Source organism: Beauveria bassiana (assembly GCF_000280675.1).
Source record: "Beauveria bassiana ARSEF 2860 unplaced genomic scaffold BBA_S00005, whole genome shotgun sequence".
In the NCBI taxonomy this organism is placed as follows: Eukaryota; Fungi; Ascomycota; class Sordariomycetes; order Hypocreales; family Cordycipitaceae; genus Beauveria; species Beauveria bassiana.
Window position 1 is genome coordinate 414841 of NW_007930840.1, and position 19313 is coordinate 434153.

Below are 19313 nucleotides of genomic sequence, written 5' to 3' on the forward strand. Positions count from 1 at the left end.
GATTTCTCAATTTATTTTTGCCTGAATTTTAGCCATGGTCTGCCTCCACCGCCGTACCCATACCGTCATGAGTCGTCCCCCAATTTGTCCTCTTGGATGTTCGCGATTTCCGTCACCCGCCCACCGTCGAGGGCATCGGGAGCCCATTAACCCATATAAGTGGCTACCAACAAAGGCGTGCAGCCAGGGGTTCCTATTTTGGCAACCTTGATATCGACATGGTCCCGACATGGCCATGGCCCATGTTCCGCTTTGAAAGCGACGATGAAAATAATTGAAGCCATGTTTTTCCATTTGCTTGACAATCTGGTCGTTGCAGTCTACCGCTGCAGATACCAGCCTGCATTTACCCAGCCAGTAGGTACGGACACTTGAATGGACAAGCAAATGAGGCATTCAATACATGTGGCTAAATTGCCAGGTACCGATGTAACGGTACCTACTCGGCAATTCGTACACCGATATGCCTCTCCAGCTGTGAGAAGCATTCTTGATTCCAATTGTCCCAAGGAAATTCGATTAAAATACCCACCAAAATTCTCACACCCGTCCCGCATCTTCAGCTCCCCCCATTGTCCCTCTCAAACTGCCCACCAAACCTTGTCCTCGCCCAACCCGAGCCTCGCTGCCTCACCTCCTCTGCACTATAAACTTCGCCCACTCATGCAGCCGCCCATCATCAGCCATCCACGCTTTACCTTTCCCATCATCTCCAACATTTCACCGACTTCCCTGCCTGCCTATTCCGATCCATATGCCGCTCCCCGGCTCCTCCCTGAACCCTGCCTAGCTGAGATGCCCAAGCCTCGCACGACTCCCTGTTCCACGCCAAGTGGGCGTCGCTGCTCGCAAGTTGCAACTCGATGCCATCTTTTTGCAAATGTACAAGTAACTACCGAGTACCATTTCTGACTTGCGCTCCTTTCTCCATGACATGAATGCCCGCTACCCGTCTCCGAGTCGCCGCAAAGGCTGATGCAGCACCCGCGTACAGACACACTGCTCACCGCAGATACTCGACCGGTGCTTCTAGACTATTGCATCACCTGGGCCCTCTATCATCTAGCTGCTCGTTGTTCATAGCCTTCTATCCGTGACCGAAACGGGACATCCGCCACTCAACACGAACCGGATCGGCCGCCTGCCGGCAATCAGCTGTACCCCGAGAGGCTCCTCACCAGCCTCCCTCACCAGCTTCCCCCACCACGGCTCGTGCATGCCCAATAATAAACAAATGCCATGGACCCTTTGTTCGATCTTCATTGACTAAAAGCGGCCCTTCATATCATATCGCTCACGGTATTATGAAATTGCATGGGGCCAAGCTACCGTTCACTTCCTACTGGTCATCAGTAACGACCGAATGATCGACACTCACTAACTAACTAGATAACTCGCATTCACGCCAGTACCAAAGCCAGCGTTTCGAGACAGACATAACTTGCTTACACGCAGACCGCCCCCCGCCAAACAAGTTCTAATCGTCATTCCGCGGTCTTACTTTTTGCGTATTCGACTCCCCCTCTGGGCCGTGCGGTCCAAGGCCCGGCTCCTCCTGTGTCTCCCTGCTGGCCAATTCGTACATGCAAGAACGTGTCTCCTTTCTCCTCCGATATCATGCAGGGCTTAGAAAGTTTACTGCCGCTCCACTTCGCCCAAGGGTCTACAGATGCAAGACGGCACGACACGCGACATCTGCAGTTCACACTGTGGTATCGCGCTGCAATGTTACGGCTACCAAGGCCTGTGAAATCTTTCGAACCGGCTCCAGAAACACCGAGGTACATCTAGGTATTTAGGCACTAATCAACCTCTGGTTGTGCTGCACTTTTGGCGGCACCGTTGCAGCGCCAATTGCATCCATTACGTCAAGACAACTACTCTATTCTTCGATGATGAGAGCTCCCGCCACATCGAGTTTCTGCCATACCAATCGTACAAATACCGTCGCTCGGACCTGCATTTACCCGATCGCTGTCTATGACCCTGGTTGGCCGCTGAGCGAGACCCTTGGACTTGTCCCGATGTATATCCCTGCATCACCAAGCCGCTTCAGCGCGCGTGCAAGACGTCATCTAAACCCCACGACAATGCCTTGGTATGTATTGTAGATTTTCGCATGCCCGGATTGAGGGCTACTGCCATCATATCACGATTCACACACCGTCTTTAACCTCTCACGCCGCATCTTTGGTTTGTCAATGGCGAATGGCCCCGGCCCGGCATCCGCTGAGACATTCCTCCCATGCTGGTTGTCAGATCCGGCGGGAGTCAGGGCAACTTTGAAACAGTGCGTCGTTGTCACTGTGTGAACGATGAGGCCATTTAAAGGAATCGGCGTTACGCCACAACCCCAACAGCATATTTGGATCGCAGACTACCGCCCCGGTAGCTATCAACTAGCTGCTCTTGGTGACCGTTTTATCATGAACAGTAAGAGTAAAACGCAAATTGGACGAGACATCACACTCGACCGCATAGCTGGCCAAGAAAATACGTCGGTCGGTGGTTTTGCACGAATACCACAAAGATGCAATGATCAGTGTCAAATTTACTGAATATGCGAAAGACAGGGAAGATATTTTGCCCTGAAAATTTCGTCTCTCATATCTCAGAACGAAATACCGAGTTACGAGTTTTGAATTACGTTGCCGCTCAAGCACCGCTAGAGGCAAATGGCGCATCACGCTACCCCTGGACCGTCTTGAGCACGAGGCGCTCAATGGAACACATGGATGCTTTGTCTTTGAGCTCGTGGACCCAAATGTGAATCGTTTGAGGAGCTTCCCCCAAGTTGAAGCCTCCCATGTACGGGATATAAATTTGCTACCCGGCATACGCGGCGAATATGGCCAAAAGTGTCTAGCAGTCCTTGGAGTCTTGAGAGATTTTGATAACATTGGCATCCTGCTTCTCATCCGACAAGACGTCCAAGCCCGTTGCACCGCTTGATGCGGGCATCTGAATTCGTCTTGCATAGGGAATTGGGCGCATCGCTTGATATCTGGAGCTTTGGTTGTCTCGTGTTTGAATTCACCGTGACCAGCGACTTTTTGCCTTGCTCGCTTCCGCGTGGAAAGACGACGACTATCTCATCATACTCATTACCTGGTTGGATTCTCTGTCTGAGAAAGACTACTGGGCTTTGGAGACGGCGTATTGTAATTTTGACTCGGATGGGACGCTTTACAATTACATGCTCAACGGCGTTCGAGAGAATAAAGAAGTATTACTGCTACCGCAGGCTACCAAGGAGGAAGGTTTTGATGACACGAAACCTGGCTTTGGCGAGGATGACGCCCAAATGGTCAAGGAGCTGATTCCTTCGATCTTGCAGTATGATGTTGCAAAGAGGCCTACGTGGCCCAAGTTTTTCTGTACCCGTGGTTTCGCAAGATTCAGATTGAGTAGGAAGGGGAAATGGGCGCTGAGTCTTTTTAAAAATCCCCTTGACTCGCTTATACAAATGCATGGGACAAGCAATACAATTCATGTTTGCTTGTCCATGGCAGCCGGCTAATGTCTGTTATTCAGTGTAGATATTCGTGTTTGCTGCCATGACGATCAACCCCCGGCTGATGCATAAAATCTCAGTATTGAATCCGTGCAGGCCCAGGTGCGTGTCCTCTGTAATATAAAATTGAAGAATATCAACTATTGGAAATCGTCGAGAAATATCTTGGCTTGCTCCTTGTCCTTTGTTGCTACGCGCGCACGGCAGGTTGGCACGTCACCAACCAACACGAGGCCAAGATGCACTGCCACAGCTCATCGCCACAACCGGGCTGGCCCGCACGCACGCAACAGCCTCCGAGCCTCCCCCACTAGTTGGCCACTACATACTCTCTCCAGTTTCTCTCCAGCCGACTGGCCACATCTACTGCTCGATAATCATCACAGACAACGTCTCTCCAACTCCCTACATACCACCACCTTGCGAGCCCATTCATTACTTACCGACTGTCTGCTCGTTCCCGCGCCCACCCCCGCCAACATGGTGTCCGCCGACCGCCAGACCATCATGGAGACCAACCGGTCGCTCCGGAATATAAAAAACGTACAGTTGTCCCTTTGCCAATCTCCTTGCACATGCCTGGGCCTTTCGCGTTTCGTGTGAAAAAGTCGAACTCTGCTAACCAGTTTGCCGTTGGGGTTGTAGGAGCTGGAAAATCTACTCGAGAAAGGTGTCATTGACGAGGCCGTCTTTGACGCCATCCACACCTCCCTGCCGCCCGAATCCTCCCTCTCCGGACCTCTACGAACGAGCACCAACGCCAATATCGCGAACCCCGCCGCCGTGGCCAGCCCTTCGCCCGCGCCGACGACCCGCGACAATAACCAGTCAGCGCCACCGCCGACGCAGGGCTTCCAGAATATGCACCTCGGCTCGACATCGCCCGCGCCTCCCTCGTACGAGAACACTCCCGCGCCCGCGATGCCCCCTCGCAGCGCGCCGCCCGGTAGGCCCATCATTGCGCACGCGTCCGCGCTGTACCGCTACGCCGGGACCGACGCCCGCGACCTGTCGTTTGAAAAGGACGACCGCGTGGCCGTCTACGAGTACATGAACCAGGACTGGTGGATGGGCATGAACCAGCGCACCGGCCAAGAGGGCATCTTCCCGCGGAGCTACGTCCTGCCCGAGCCGGACTACAAGGCGGCACCGGGTGGTTATGGCCCCCCGCAACCGCAGTATGGATACCCGGCGGGGCCACCGGGGCAGCAGAACCCGTACAACGCGAATGTGCCCCCGATGGCGGTGGCCGAGGGCGGTCAGGGACAGGCGCAGGCGCAGGAGGGCGAGGGCAGCAAGGCGGGCGAGATGGGGAAAAAGTTTGGCAAGAAGCTGGGAAATGCGGCGATTTTTGGCGCGGGCGCCAGTATTGGTAGCAATATTGTGAATAGCATCTTTTAGAGATGATGTGCGGGCACATCATGATGCGTTTGCTTGTTGACGCTGCGGATGATGTTCAAGATTACTTTTTGAATGAGGGCCTTTGCGTGAGTCGCCGTGGAAGTGGAAATTGGGGCGATTCTGGTAATGGTGGAAGGGATACTCTTGGAATATGAATAGAACCAAACCTTTTTTGCCGATTGGACCCGGCTTGTCTGCGTGGTCGTTGTTTTGTATTTCTCCTCACGTTTGGCTTTGTATTGTGGTGACAGGGAGCTCTCGATTGAAAGACCGTACTACGGTCCACGCGCTGTATTGGTTTGAGATAGATTTGAATATGGGAATTAACATTGACTGGCGACTTTTCCGCGGTCTTTGCCTAGAATAGATATGTGTAACGACGTTAAACGTGCGAGGTGCAACGATGAGATACGTACAACGACGAGATGCAACGACTATACATGGGCCATGTTGGCCGAGGCGTTTTTTGTGCGGTGAAAAGTTTATTGTTGCAAGGAATCCATTTCGAGTTACGAGTACTATTCAGGACCATATTTGTCCTAATGTGGTCGACGACAAAAGTTGTCCTACAACCGTACTCACTTGTGAACGTTGCCAGCTAGGTCAACGACGCGCGCGTCACAGGGAGAAAAGTTAGAGAACAAATGGCAATGCTCGTCAAGGGATCGTCTAGGTGTCTAGTGACAATGAAAGCAAGGATGTACGCTTTGGTAATAACTTGCTTATCAAAGAGCCAACTGCGTACTTTACCCCGAGCCCCTTCTTTTCATTACAATCATTCGTGGATGGAAGAATACCGCCTTCTTCCTTTGAGATTTAGAGCTGCCGCTCTGGACGGCATCTGCTTTGAAAGCGATGCATCGCAGTTCCGTACACGGGCTAGATAGTCACGAAATGCAAATTGATGCGTCTTTTTCCCTCGCAACACATGAAACTGCAAACTTTTCAGACTAGACCAAAGCTTTCTGCTTCTCAAAGAGATCGGCGTGAGCTCATGGATTCACCAACATCAAACGAGCTCGTTCCATATATTTTACTTTTCCTTTTTTTGCACCGTCTCAGTTTACGAAGCGTACTTGTTACTCTGTCGTCCCGTATCGGCACAACATCTTTTGTTTCTGAAGAGCGCTTGTGCAGGCCTCATTACAGTAGCTCCCGCACGGGGAAGCGTGAATAGGCTCGTTCGGTTCGGCACATGCGACTCGGATTTTCTCGGCCATGAGGTGTGGCAAAAGAGCCTGGCGCAATATCATGCGGTGTGCCGATGACGGCGGCGGGCTGTTTGGCTCAGTCATCCAAATGATCTGACATGAGCCGTGTGTATCGCCGTTTCACGATGGTACGAGAACTCGGCCTTGTGCAGACAGACGGTGCGCGAGCGAGGCTGGTGGTTGCGTGATTTCGTGGCCGACTTGGCCGCCATGACGAAACGGATAAAGGCGAAAACTTTTACAGCTTTTTCGTATTGTATCACATGGTCTCAGTATTCAGTACACTATGCGCTCCGGGAGGTTTACATCTTGCAGATTGGGCTTTGGTGACATAAGCCCTTGTGTGTTTTTGCCACTCAGTTCCGTTTCTACGCCCTCGATGAGCGGCCACCTGTTGTCTGTAGCTAGAAGGCCGTGGGAGTATTGTTGAAGATGGTCATAATCCGACATGAATGGCCAAAAAAAAAAAACATTTCCACTCACGCCATAGCTACCCTTTTGCACAGCTTTGACGAGGCAAGAGCGATAATCCATTCATGCAGCAGACGAGAGGTACTGCGGCTTCTCGGCTACATTTAAACCGAAAACACCGCGCTCTCCTTGGCGCTTCGTGGGCAATAACGCAACAGCAGAGGCAAGAGGCCAACGGCAGAGGCCAAGAATTCGCGATCGTCGATGGTCCGGCTGCTCAATCGTGTCGCCTAGAGCGGCGCAACTACGATGGCTCATCGATTGGTGTATGGTGCAAGACTGCTGACACGTTCAATTAGGGTGAAACAAAGGGATCACGCAAGAGATATAAAAAGAATTCCCCAGATTTGCTGCGACGTTGCATCGGGCCGCTGCTGGGCTGTCAGGTTTTGCCCCTATCACCGCTCGACTGTGAAGTGAGCCCGTGACAAGGGCGGCGAAGGAAGAAAATAAAATATAACATGAAATATAACATGAAATAAAAAAAAACTTTCGATGCGCAGCTTTAGGGTATTCTAACAGCGGTTGCTAGCTCAATGCCATGAAACTGCCGCGACGATTGTCACGGATACCTCGCCCGGTTTCTAGCGGTGGTGGACTTGAAGGCGTGGCAAAAGTTTGTGGAATGGCAACAACAACTTGACAAAAAAAGAGCCATCGAGGGTTCCGTCGGCTTGCGTGCTCCGTCGGGTGGTGTGATGGATGCATCATTCACTTGGATCAGCGCTTCGAGACAAGTTCGACGGAGCATGGCCGAGACATGCATGTGTGCACTCCCACGTGGGAATAGCCTTGTCAAAGCCTTGTCAGTGTTGGTGCGACAGTCGTCTGCTGATAACATGGATTTTACTTGCCAAAGTGGTCTTGTTATTTTCTGTATTTTGTTTCTCGGTTGATGACTCGGCTGTCGGTAGATGCAAAAAGTTCTTGCAACAGAACATCAAGACAAAACTTGAAGGAGGGGGCGCACGATTCTGAAACACGGACCCCTTGGTCGAGCTCGCAAGCGTCAGCATGCAGACATTGCCCATGGGGGATGCGTTGAGCGAGGCTGAGAAAGAATGCTCGAGTGGAGAATGGTTTGGTCAGCGTCAATCCATGTGTAATTACAGGAAGAGAGAGAAGGAGAAAGGAATCTATCTACAAAGGCGAAAAGCATAGTGTGTCGCAGCGCAATGACCTCCGGGAGAGGCGCCGGCTGGTCGGGTTGCGACACTACTCGTGTTTGAAGGGCAAACTCTACCAGCTTTTGGCCGGCATAAGATGCCAAAGAGGGCAATGATGGGATTGCCTGGGTCCGGGTTTAATTTTTATTGTGCTGCAAATGAGCTAAGCTTTACTTGATGACCAGTTAACTAGGGCATCCCAAGGTAGAGTTTGGCGGCATGAAGAATGGCGTAAAGCCGATGATGCCGTGAGCCGAAAGTAGAAGCGGCGGGCGCTAAAAAAACCCAATGTACATTGATTGGTTCATTTTTTTTAAGCTTGAATCTTGAGATTTAATTTATTTTTTCCAAGCCTCTGGTAGTCATCACTTTTTACATCTTCTTTACGCAATGGGGCTATCATTCACCGCCGATCGCGATACAGTATGTAATATATGGTTCGCATAGTTAGACAGACAACCTTGCTTAGTTGAGCGAATCAAAATATCTAGAAAAAAGAACCCAGATCAACTCCCATGGCACTTTTGAAACGCTCAACCAAGTGGGCTGTAACGAGCGCGCCCACACCAACGAGGGTCCCCCTTCGGGCCCGTTTCTGCCACGAGGTGAACAGGATCGCAGCCGGGTTTGCGTGGCATTGATGCCGGAAGGATGCTTCCCTCGAGACAAGACAAAAACTCTATTTGACAACAAGCACGCACGGTCTTGTCGAGAGCGAGGGAGCCATCGCGGACAACGGACATACGACAGCCTGCTTGGCCCATTTTAAAGCTCTGCATGCGGAATTTACGGAAAGAAAGACTTTGGCGCTGTTCGCGTACCAAGTAGTTGAGTATTGCTTTACAAGAGTGAAAAAAAAAACAAGGTCAAAAATAATAACAATAGAAGAATCGAAAAGAATTTCCCCGGGCGCTCATGGTAGGGCGGCAGATGAACCCTTTGCCACCTCCAAAACGACCCTCCCCGTTATCAAAGCTCAATCCACCAGCCTTATCCTGCCAAGAAAAAACAAGATTATAGACTCATGAAACAGCAGCAGCCCCCCTTGATGGCTCTTGCCGACGTTTGATGCTCTTTTTTCGCCGCCCAACACACAGGCTTGTCTGCTTTTTTTTTTAAAAAAAAAAAATAAAGTTTCTTTTTAACCGACTTTATGTGTATTCATGCATCTTTCATCTCAAGGCCGTGCTGTGCCTGAGAGGGAGGGGGGAAAGAGGTCAGAGGGGGAAGGGGAGAGTAGGGAAGGATGGAGGGGGGCGTGCTGCGTTGGCCCCCATCAAGATCTCAAACAAGACGAAACTGGGATCGCCAGAGGATGATATATGAGTATAATATTAACTGTCCACGTTTGCCGTTCTTGAACTCTTTGCTTTGCTTCTCACACCAGTTGCAACTTCATTTTGCATCGTCGGACGGGCAAGATGACTCCTCCGGGTTCGGTACGGCTAATTGGCCAGAACGGCACCATCATCTCCTACCCAAAGCCAACAGACGATTACGATGATCCTCTCGTAAGTCACTAGACGCTCTTCCTACTAATCCCTCTTGTCCGCCTCCGTCTCTGCTCTCTGATCATCAAACTCTCTCTGCCCATCCTTTCCCCCCTCATCATCGCTCACACAACATGTCCAGAACTGGTCTCTCCGCCGCAAATCCATCCACTTTGGCGTCATCCTCGTCTACATCAGCGTCACCTTTGCCTCTGTCGACCTCAGCCTCCTGCGACTGCGCGATATGCGGCTCGCCGCCGACCTTGGCATGGACGTGCCGCAGCTCGCCATCTCCGCCTCGTTCCGCTACATTGGCATGGCCCTCGCCGCCATCGTCTCCGTCCCGCTCGCCTACAAGTACGGCCGGCGCCCTGCGTACCTGGCCTCGCTGCTCGTCCAGCTCTCCGCCGCCGTCTGGATGGCCCTCGTCCGCCGGCCCTGGGAGTACCGCGCCGCCAACTGCCTCGGCGGCGCCGGCGCCGTCGTCGCCCAGGCCCTCGTCCCCATGACCATTACCGACCTCTTCTTTATCCACCAGTTTGCCACCGTCTACGGTCTCGCCGTCTTCGCGCAAGGGCTAGGGTGCTTCATCGGCCCCATACTCGCCGCCGAGATTGTCTCCAGCCAGGACCAGGACTGGCGCTGGATGCCCTGGGCCATGGCCGTCGCCTTTGGCGCCACCGCCGTCCTCGTCCTGCTCGGCGCCGAAGAGTCCACCTTTGTCCCGAATATCGACAACCTGGTCGCCGCCAAGACGCGCGAGGCCGAGGAGCGCATCAACAATGACACCTTTTACAACCGTCGAGTCTCGTGCGCCCTCGACGACGAAGACGACCTCCGCAACACCATGTCTCCCGAGGACTATGATATGATGGACCTGGTCAACATCAACCGCGCCGCCGGCAGCCCCGCGGTCCCCGATCTCCCGCCCGGTCCCCGACCCCTCCGCCAGCGCTTCGCCTTTGTCACCCCGACCGGCCGGCCCATCCGCCGCCGCTTTCTGTCCGCCTTTGTCATTCTCGCCACCTTTCCCGGCGTCATCTACGCCGCCCTCACCTACGGCTTCCTCATGGCTTGGCTCTCGCTCTTTATCCAGGTCGTGCAGACCCAGATGACGCAGCCGCCGTACGACCTGGACCGCCGCGGGCTCGCACTGCTCGACCTGGCCCCGCTGCTCGGCCACGTTCTCGGTAGTCTCGTGGTGCCGCCGCTCAGCGACTACTGGATCGTGGCCAGGGCGCGGCGCAGCGGCGGCGTCTACGAGCCCGAGTCGCGGCTCTGGTTTGCGCTCGGCGGTGGTGTCTTTGTCGCCGCGGGAATTTTGATGTTTGGCATTGGCATCGAACGGGTGAGAATTTTCCGCTCCCACGTTAAAAAATGCAGCATCTTCTGTGCCAAGTGGAAATTGCAAGAGTAAATAATGTATCATGTACTAACTTCTGTTGCCCGTTTAGAAAGCACCAATTTCGATCTTGCTCACCAGCTATATTCTCTTCTCCTTTGGATACGGCATTTGTCAAGAGACCAGTCTCACCTACATCACCGACTGCTACCACAACGTGCGTCACACCCCCCTCCAACCGTTCTTATCCTCGCCATACTTCCCACCACTAACACAATCCCTCTTAGATGATTGGCGATGCCATGGTCGGCGTCGTCTTCTTCCGCAACGCCCTCGCCGTCATCCTCTGGTTCGGCATCATGCCCCAGGTCGGCCCCTCAGGCGTCAACTCCGCCTTCGTCTTCATGTCCATTGCCGCGTCTGTCGTGGTGCTGATTCCCCTACCGTTGATCATATGGGGCCGCAAGGGCCGCGCGCTCACGGCGCGCAAGTACAGAGAGTACTCGCTCGCCGCGACGCCGCCGACGACGCTCAAGAAGATTATGGGGGACAGCTGAGCGGTGGCGCGTGGGAGATGCGGGCAGAGAGGAAGAAAAAAAGGCGCAAGGGAGGGGTGGTGCTGTGCTGGACGCAGTTTAATCGAGATTTTTAGCGAAGCGACATGTAACATTTAGAATATATACCCATGTACAATACAATACAATTTTGTTCCCATATTTAGTCGCATCGGAGAGCGCTGCTTAACAAGTCATCCAGACTGTGCTTCTTATATTGATTAGTATTACTGCGAGCAACGTTACAAACATGTGTTTTATTTATAAAAGTCTTCCTTTCCTTATATTTTTGTTTTGTTCTTGCTTCTTTATTCATCTCTTCATATGTTGGTTTATATGCTACCAGCTCAATAACACCATATCCTACTCCCAGTAAGTTTTCCCAGAAACAGAATCTAGCTTTCTAGTAGCGAGCTAAAGTAATTGGCCCCATTGGTATCGGCTCAATTCTCGTCAAGCCCTCACCAACGGGCTCAGACTTGGCCACCAGGCGTGTCCTGGCCGAATCGGCCTTGGGTACCGCCGGGCTATTCTCCAGACGGTGGGTGCACTCGCCCCCCGGGATAATAATGTCACCAATATACTTTTCCAAGGTTGTGTAGGCGTTGCGGATGGCCTGAGCGTTGGGCTGAATCTTGCCGATGCCGCCGCCCTTGACATTCTTGTCGTAGACGGCAACGACCGTCTCCTGCGCAAAGTTTTCCTGCTGCGACGTCTGCGCATAGTCGTCGGTGACGGCCGTGTCCTTGTCGTACGCGTCCTTCCATGCCCGGCTGCTGGAAAAGGGCACGCCGTGCTTGGGGTCAAACGCGTGCGAGTCGAGCGAGTGGCCCGTCTCGTGGATAAAGACGGTAATCTCGCAGTCGCCATTCATCTGGATGTTATCCCCCGCGCTGCCGGCGGAGCGCTGACCGGGCAGCGCGATAATGTGCCGGATATACTGGCGCATGCGGACCGGCAGCCGGCCAAACAGCTCCGCCATTGTTTTTTGGCTCAGCGGGGCGTCCTTGTGCCGGCAAAACACCCATGGCTGCTGCTTGCAGTCGTCGAAGCGAATGTTGAAGGCGTCGACGTCGAGGGGAGAGAACCCGGCGCTCTGGGCGAGGCGCTTGCAGTCCCGCGGGAGATGGGTCGGGTCCCAGTCAGAGGTGGTGTGGGCGGCAATGGGGAGGGACGACATGAGGTCCGGGCCTAGGCTGCCGAGGCCGCCGTTGGGAATGGGTGGCTTGATGACGGGTTTGTCGAGTCTGGCGGAAGCGACGGCGAGAAGAGCCGCAGCGGCAAAGGAGGTGATGACAGAGGAGTACATGGTGATGTCGTTTATACAGAGGAGATATATTGGAACAAAACTTCCATTGGAGACTGAGACAACTTCTTTTATATACAAGACGCTACTAGCCCTTGTCAAACATGGAGCCAATACAAGGGGATCTACAAAGACCAGTTATTTTCGGATCAGCCTTCTCAGCTTCGTTGTGGTCAGCCCTCTCAACTCCCCGGCCATTTACTCAATCTGGGCAAGTGGGTAGTGTCGTCGCTCATCATTGAAAAAGCATCGGCAAGTTCAATCTTGGCGTGCCGTGCTGTTTTGAAGCCCAACGCCCACAAATTGCTGACAGCTAGGGCTTGTTTTGGTGATGGGATGCAGACCACATAATGAGGAGATCACGGGGGGGGACTTGCTCATAGCCCAAAACTCCAGACGAGCTATACTAGTCTAGCGACTCGATGCTCATTGACGGGTTTCTACATAGTGATCGGTAGTTGTCTCAATGTTGCATTGGTAAAATTTGGGAGAATTCTGGCTAGGTGCCTCTGCTTTCGTTGCCAAGTTATTCCCGCCCACGTACAAGCCACACTTTTCGCCATTTTCAACTTTCGCTCAACTTTCTCAACTCGAAGGATATACCAAGTCAAAACTATCAACCACATTAGTTTGCGCTCCTTGTTATTGTATCTGTTTTTCTTCATTTTTTTTTGCCCACTGTGAAATTTAGCCCTCGATAGTCTTCTTCGAGGCAAAGCCATACTGCAGTACGCCTTGCCCCACCATTTTGCTGACATGGCACCAGGATCTTCAAACATGCTGCTTGAAAACGCCTGATAATACGCTTAATTCACTAATAATAATTCTCGGTCCTTCAATAGCGCCAGTGGGGGCATAAAGGGGGCCATGGAACGTCGTTGTGCACAGCCCAAGTTCTTTCATGGTCTCTGGGTGCAAAATGGCTATTGATACTGAAATGATAGAAATTATGCTCGACGTCTGATTGCTGCAATGCACAGGCACATTGAGCGAAAACTACGCTTTTGGGTGTAAAATGTGTCGCGAAAAAGACCAAAGTAGGCACGAAATGATGACGGGCTTGTTTACAAAACTGTAATATACATTCTGCTTTTGTTTCAATAGCTAGTGTTTCATGTTGTCCGCGGCCGTGGTGGTAGGCTACCCTGTTCTAGGAAGTAAGCAATAGCTGCGGCGGAAGGTGAAGAGGCTAAACTTTGAGAAATGCTTGAAACAATTCAATCTCTTCTTCTTGACTGTTGACCTTGGTCATAAGAGTTGGAAACCGAGGCAAAGGGGGACTGGAAACAGCCGAGACTTATCTGCTGGCTCTTGTCACTTTTATTTTCTGCCCGACGTCCGTCATTCCGCGATAGCCGCCCAGTGTGACCAAAGACGGGTACGCGGCTGTGAGCTTATTAATCGAAACCGTGACAAAATTCTAGAAAGATTACAGGCTCAAATGACTCAACCTTTATTCGGCAGGCAACCTTGACGAGGTGGAAGCGCCTAGACGCCCCGGGACCGATGTCCTCGGCACCGATCCCCTCAGGGCCGGCCCGTTTCTGGACTGGACTGGGGCTAACAAAATCTACAACATGCATGCATATATGCAATATAGCATGTACGTATGGACTTGCGTCTGGAAGCAGCGTTATAGGACCGAGGCCTCGACCCGCTGTTCGTGCCGCTATATCGGCCGTACTCTGAGTCCGAATTTCCCGAATACAGGGTCCGGTGTCCTCGGGTCGCCCACGAGGAGCGTAATGTCACCTTGTTGGCAATGCATTCTCGGGCTACGGGGAGTCAAGATGTGAAATGGGTCCAGTGCTACGGGTGCTGGACAAGTCGCTGTATCGGGTCTGCAGCCTGAACAAGATATCCGCGTGCAAGTTTCCGGAGCTGCGTAATGTGGCGTCGCTGGTTGCACCACATGGTAACAACTCTGTACGTATTTTGAAGCGCTATGATGATATGGCTTGATGTAGACTTCTTGGCAGGCATGACGTAGGCTTGCTCAGCCCTAAACACCTGAGTGTTTTGTTCTGTTGCTGCATGCCAACTCGCACGGCAAAGACCCTTACCGGATCTCTTGCATGAAAAGAGCCGTGTTTGTGTTCCGCACCTACCTTTATTCTCCGTCGACGCTCATGCCGGTACCTACCCGACACCCTCGTGAGGCGTCTTGTGTGACGCACTGGCGGTGCAGCAGCTGCAATGCGTACACGTAGATTTATTCTCGCATCAGTGTCAAGCGACCGCTTGGTCAGTTTCGCAGTACTTGCCATGAGACAATAACCTGACCCATCATCTAACAATCTGACGCGGCCCGAAATGTTTGCGGAGATATTGAGGCGGAGTAGGTGTATTTTGCGGCGACGGGGTGGAACTTGATTACCAGTGAGTTAATATCCTCGCCCTTGATTATTGAATATACCTCCGCCCATGCACGCGGGCTTCTCAAGGCCGCATCGGCCTCGGTCGACAGCTGTCCGACTTACAACAGGCGTCTCACCCGCACATCATCCTGTCATCTGAATGCGGCACCCGTTGCTGCGGGCTGTGCTGCAACCCGACCGGAGTTTATGTTTGCGCAGATGTGCCAAAATGATTACTAAAAAAGGAATCCTTAAAGTCCGATGCAGCCCACTTGACCAGCGCTAGCGTCGCGTCCGTCCTCGTGGAGGAAACTGGCACTTGCGTATTGGAGCATTGCTGATTTGCTGGAATACGTAAGAAAACATCGAGCAAGACAGAAAGACGAATGGCGCAAATCTTGCGAGCTGGAATGCAACTCCGGGTGTCTCTCTTTGACTGGCTGTCGTTGTGCCTCAACAATTGATACTCGATATAATTGACATGTTTGGGGACTCCTATGTATACACCTTTCATTTCTGCAGCATTAACATTAAACACACGACAATGCCCCAACCCTAGTTATGCATTTGGTCTGCTTCTGCCTAGATGAGGGTGGACACCGACCCGGTTGTATTGGAGGCCGTTTTGTAAATGCGCAACACATCAGTGGACAGCTCCAGATTGCGGAGTAAGCCTACTAGCTTAGAGGCTGGCGTAGAGGCATACGAATAGAGGGGAAAACGGGACAATCGCTGTAGCCAAGTCCGCCCCTCTGGGGAGAGACGGTACGATGATAAGTTGATCAACTTGTCGAGAAAAGGTATCGGACAAGGACCAATCACATGGCTAGATCATGTTGGCGTCGCCCCAAAAGAACAAAAGGTTTAAAACCTCAGCCCCAAGGGCCCTCCGCACCAACCCACGCACGACCAGGGTAGCGCCGGCGTCCTTGGGGGCCTTGGCCCATGATGGCCGTATGACGATCCCCGACATTCTTACTCGGCGGGCTCGGGTACGGCCTCGAAGAGTTTCCCCGCCCCCTGTTGCCAAGGTGTCACAGACGTTGTTCCAAGCCAACTTATTCTTAGTGCTTTGGGGTCGTCGTCGTGTCCATATATATATATATCCATGGACAGCATGACTAGGCCAACTTGTGCTCCATTTTGCTTTTTTTCTCGGCATCCTCTCTTCTTCTTTTTGTGTGGAATTTCTTTAAAAAAGGGTTTTAAAAAGAGGCTTTTCAGAGACTGAACAAGACAGCAAAAAAAAAAGACACAATGGCGGTACTATCCGTTATTTCGCTTCCGGCGCTGCTGGTCTCTTTGACCGTTGCCTTTATCCTCCTCCAGGTGATTGAGTACGTACGCTTCCGGAGCAAGGCCGCCCGCCTCGGCTGCAAATCGGCGCCGTCGGGCATCAGCAGCGACTGGTCTGGCATCAGTCTGATGCGCAAGGGCCTCAAGGCGCAGCGGGAGAAGAATGTGCCCAACTGGATGCGGCACGAGTTTGCGCGCCTCTCGGCGCGAGAGGGCCGCCCGGTCGGCACCTTTGAGATGAGCGCGCCGCTGTTTCGCCGCGTGCTCTTCACGTCGGAACCCGAGAACATCAAGACGATTCTGGCGACGAGCTTCAAGGACTTTAGCCTCGGTGACAATCGCCGAGGCAACTTTAAACCGCTTCTGGGTGAAGGCATTGTACGTCTCTCGCTCTCTCTTTTTTTTTTTTTTTTCTTTGTCTTTTTACACAAACGCACGAGCGCAACACGGGCGCAAAACATGGCCCATTGAGAGGAGAAAAAGAAAAACAAGAACAAGAACAAGAACAATAAATGACTTTGCTAACACTTGGACTCCTCTCTTTCAGTTTGCGTCCGACGGCAAAAAGTGGGAGCACTCGCGCGCCATGCTGCGTCCGCAGTTTGTTCGCAGCCAAGTCAGCGACATCTCCCTCGAGGAGACGCACGTGCAGAACCTCATGACGGTGCTCGACAGCCACCTCGACAAGACGACGGGGTGGTCCGGCGCCGTCGACCTGCAGCCGCTCTTCTTCCGCCTCACGCTCGACTCGGCCACCGAGTTTCTGTTTGGCGAGAGCGTCAACAGCCAGCTCCGCCGCGAGGGCGACGCCGACAACGACGCCCACGCCTTTGCCACGTCGTTTGACGCCTCGCAGAACCAGCTCGCCGTCGCCGGCCGCTACGGCAGCAACTACTGGATCGGGCACACCAAGGCCTTTCGCGAAGACGTGCGCATCTGTCACGAATTCATCGACTATTTCGTGCAAAAGGCCCTCAACGGGCAGCGCGACACTAGCGAAAAGGCCGACGCCGACAAGGAGGAGCGCTACGTCTTTCTCGAGGCCATTGCCCGCGAGACGTCGGATCCCGTGGAGCTGCGCTCGCAGCTCATCAATATTCTGCTCGCCGGCCGCGACACGACCGCCTCGACGCTCGGCTGGTTCTTCCACATCATGGGCCAGGCCCGGAACGCGCACATTTACAAGCGCCTGCGCCAGGCGATTCTCGACGAGTTTGGCACGTACCGCAACCCGAAACCAATCACATTCGAGGGCCTCAAGAACCTCACCTACCTGCAGTGGTGCATCAACGAGACGCTCCGCCTGTACCCGATTGTGCCCATGAATGGCCGCGCCGCCGTCAAGGACACTGTGCTTCCTCTGGGCGGTGGTCCTGATGGACGCTCGCCGATTCTAGTCAAGAAGGGACAGGATATTGGATATTCGGTCAGTATTTCTTTTTTTTTCTTTTTTCTTTTTTCTTTTTTTTTCTTTGCCCCTCTTGTCATCTTTCGCTCCCGTATTAAAAAAAGACTAACCTTAGAAAAAACCCCAGGTTCACGTTATGCACCACCGCACCGACCTCTGGGGTGCCGACGCCGACGACTTTCGCCCAGAGCGATGGGAAAAGCGCAAGCCCGGCTGGGACTACCTACCGTTCAACGGCGGCCCTCGCATCTGCATCGGCCAGCAATTTGCGCTCACGGAAATCGCCTACGTGGTGGCGCGCATGCTGCAGCGCTTCGATGAGCTGGACGGCTCGACGCTGTCGGCCGAGTCACACGGCCTAGGCCTGACCAACTGCCCTGGAGAAGGCGTGACATTGAAGGTGCACTTTGACGAGTAACCAAAAAAAAAAAAATTGAAGAATGAGAAAAAAAAAGAAAAAAGAATGAAAAGATCAGGCTCACGCTTGTTTCGTTTGGACGCGACAATGTACAATGGGGGAAAAATCTTGTTAGAGTGCAGTAGGCCATCTGCATACACGTAAATAAGCAATGGTGTTTATAGGGGGGTTTGGGTACCTTCTCAGCTCTTCAAGCATACACACACACACACAGCCTTTGGACTGGCCTAGGCTACGAATTTGAACGAATCTCTTCACTAGTCAATCATCAATCTTCAACTTTACACGAAAACGTGCAGGTGCAAAGTCAACGCGTCGGCGACATTGCTGTTATGGATGGGCCAGTTTGAGTTGTACTGATGTTGCACGGCAGGGAATGACAGTTCTGGCTGCAATGTCACTAAATACTACAGCCTTTGTTTCAAAGTCTCAGCTTCAAGCTTCTAGAATACATATTAACATGCATGCACCATGCGGCATTCTCTTGGCGTGCGCGCTCATCGGCAACCCTTGACAGGAATACTGAAATGTAATGGTATCCTGTTTCTATGCGAATAGCTGGAAGCACTCTATCATCATCGCATGTATTTGTCCCAACACGAAAGCTGACAACAAGTCTACACCCTCTCTGCGACTTGTGCAGATGCATAATGCATGGTTTACCCCACCTGTCTTACCCAGCCCTGGCCACACCCCCCGATTAGGTCTTACAATTTGCTGTGAGGTGGACGGCAGAACCGGCAGAAGCAAAGACTAGTCAAGATAGCGTGGAAGATCGCGGCTCGATCTCACCGTCTTAGCATGACTGCGCACTTGGGGTGGCGGCGTGGTGTGGTAGTATTCATGCGCAGGCGTATAAGGCATTGCGGAAGGCTGACGGGAGCAGGTGAAACACGCCTGGGATAATGATACGGCCAATTACGAGATTGAATCGCTTTTGTTAGTCAGATTTGATTGGTGCTCCGGCAAAGACGGATGCGAGATGCTTGTCTCACAGCCACATCCAACTATCGGGGAGGGTGACAGGCTGGCAGTCTGAGTGCCGGCAGTCATTTTCCAACGGCTGAATATTCTTTGACTGCTGAATGGAGAGTCTTGCTCAATGGCCCATATTGCGGTCTACCAGAGATTCAAAGCCAGTGTCAGCGTAAAGATGGACTGCTGCGCCGACTCAAGCATATTCCAGGGACGAGCTTCTGTTGACAATCCTACACGACAGCGTTGCATTCAAGGCATGATGCCGGGAAAAGGTTCCGCACAGCCTTACGTGTGTACGTATCGACGGCGAATAAAAGCAGCTGTGTCTGGATGGAGGCAACCAGATACAGTGGGCATAGTAAGCTGAGAGCTTACAAGGTATGTATCCTTGGGAAGGGTGG

At 52.6% G+C, this 19313-nt stretch overlaps 4 protein-coding genes across 4 annotated transcripts; 3 read left to right on the plus strand and 1 right to left on the minus strand.

Annotated features, from left to right (window-relative positions):
- Nucleotides 1-3994: 3994 nt before the first annotated feature.
- Nucleotides 3995-4915, plus strand: BBA_02425 (SH3 domain-containing protein; the record flags this gene model as incomplete). Its single annotated transcript, XM_008597522.1, has 2 exons — nt 3995-4057; nt 4160-4915. 2 exons carry the CDS (start codon nt 3995-3997, stop codon nt 4913-4915), a joined length of 819 nt encoding a protein of 272 aa, XP_008595744.1.
- A 4269-nt stretch (nt 4916-9184) lies between these two features.
- Nucleotides 9185-11152, plus strand: BBA_02426 (histidinol and sodium permease; the record flags this gene model as incomplete). The annotated part of the gene is made up of 4 exons (XM_008597523.1): nt 9185-9274; nt 9396-10601; nt 10708-10812; nt 10883-11152. The coding sequence occupies 4 exons, from the start codon at nt 9185-9187 to the stop codon at nt 11150-11152; spliced, it is 1671 nt and encodes a 556-aa protein (XP_008595745.1).
- A 400-nt stretch (nt 11153-11552) lies between these two features.
- Nucleotides 11553-12458, minus strand: BBA_02427 (conidiation-specific protein (con-13); the record flags this gene model as incomplete). Its single annotated transcript, XM_008597524.1, has 1 exon — nt 11553-12458. The coding sequence occupies one exon, from the start codon at nt 12456-12458 to the stop codon at nt 11553-11555; it is 906 nt and encodes a 301-aa protein (XP_008595746.1).
- A 3611-nt stretch (nt 12459-16069) lies between these two features.
- BBA_02428 (Cytochrome P450 CYP52G8) lies at nt 16070-17934 on the plus strand (the record flags this gene model as incomplete). The annotated part of the gene is made up of 3 exons (XM_008597525.1): nt 16070-16486; nt 16656-17534; nt 17644-17934. 3 exons carry the CDS (start codon nt 16070-16072, stop codon nt 17932-17934), a joined length of 1587 nt encoding a protein of 528 aa, XP_008595747.1.
- Between the last annotated feature and the right edge of the window lie 1379 nt (nt 17935-19313).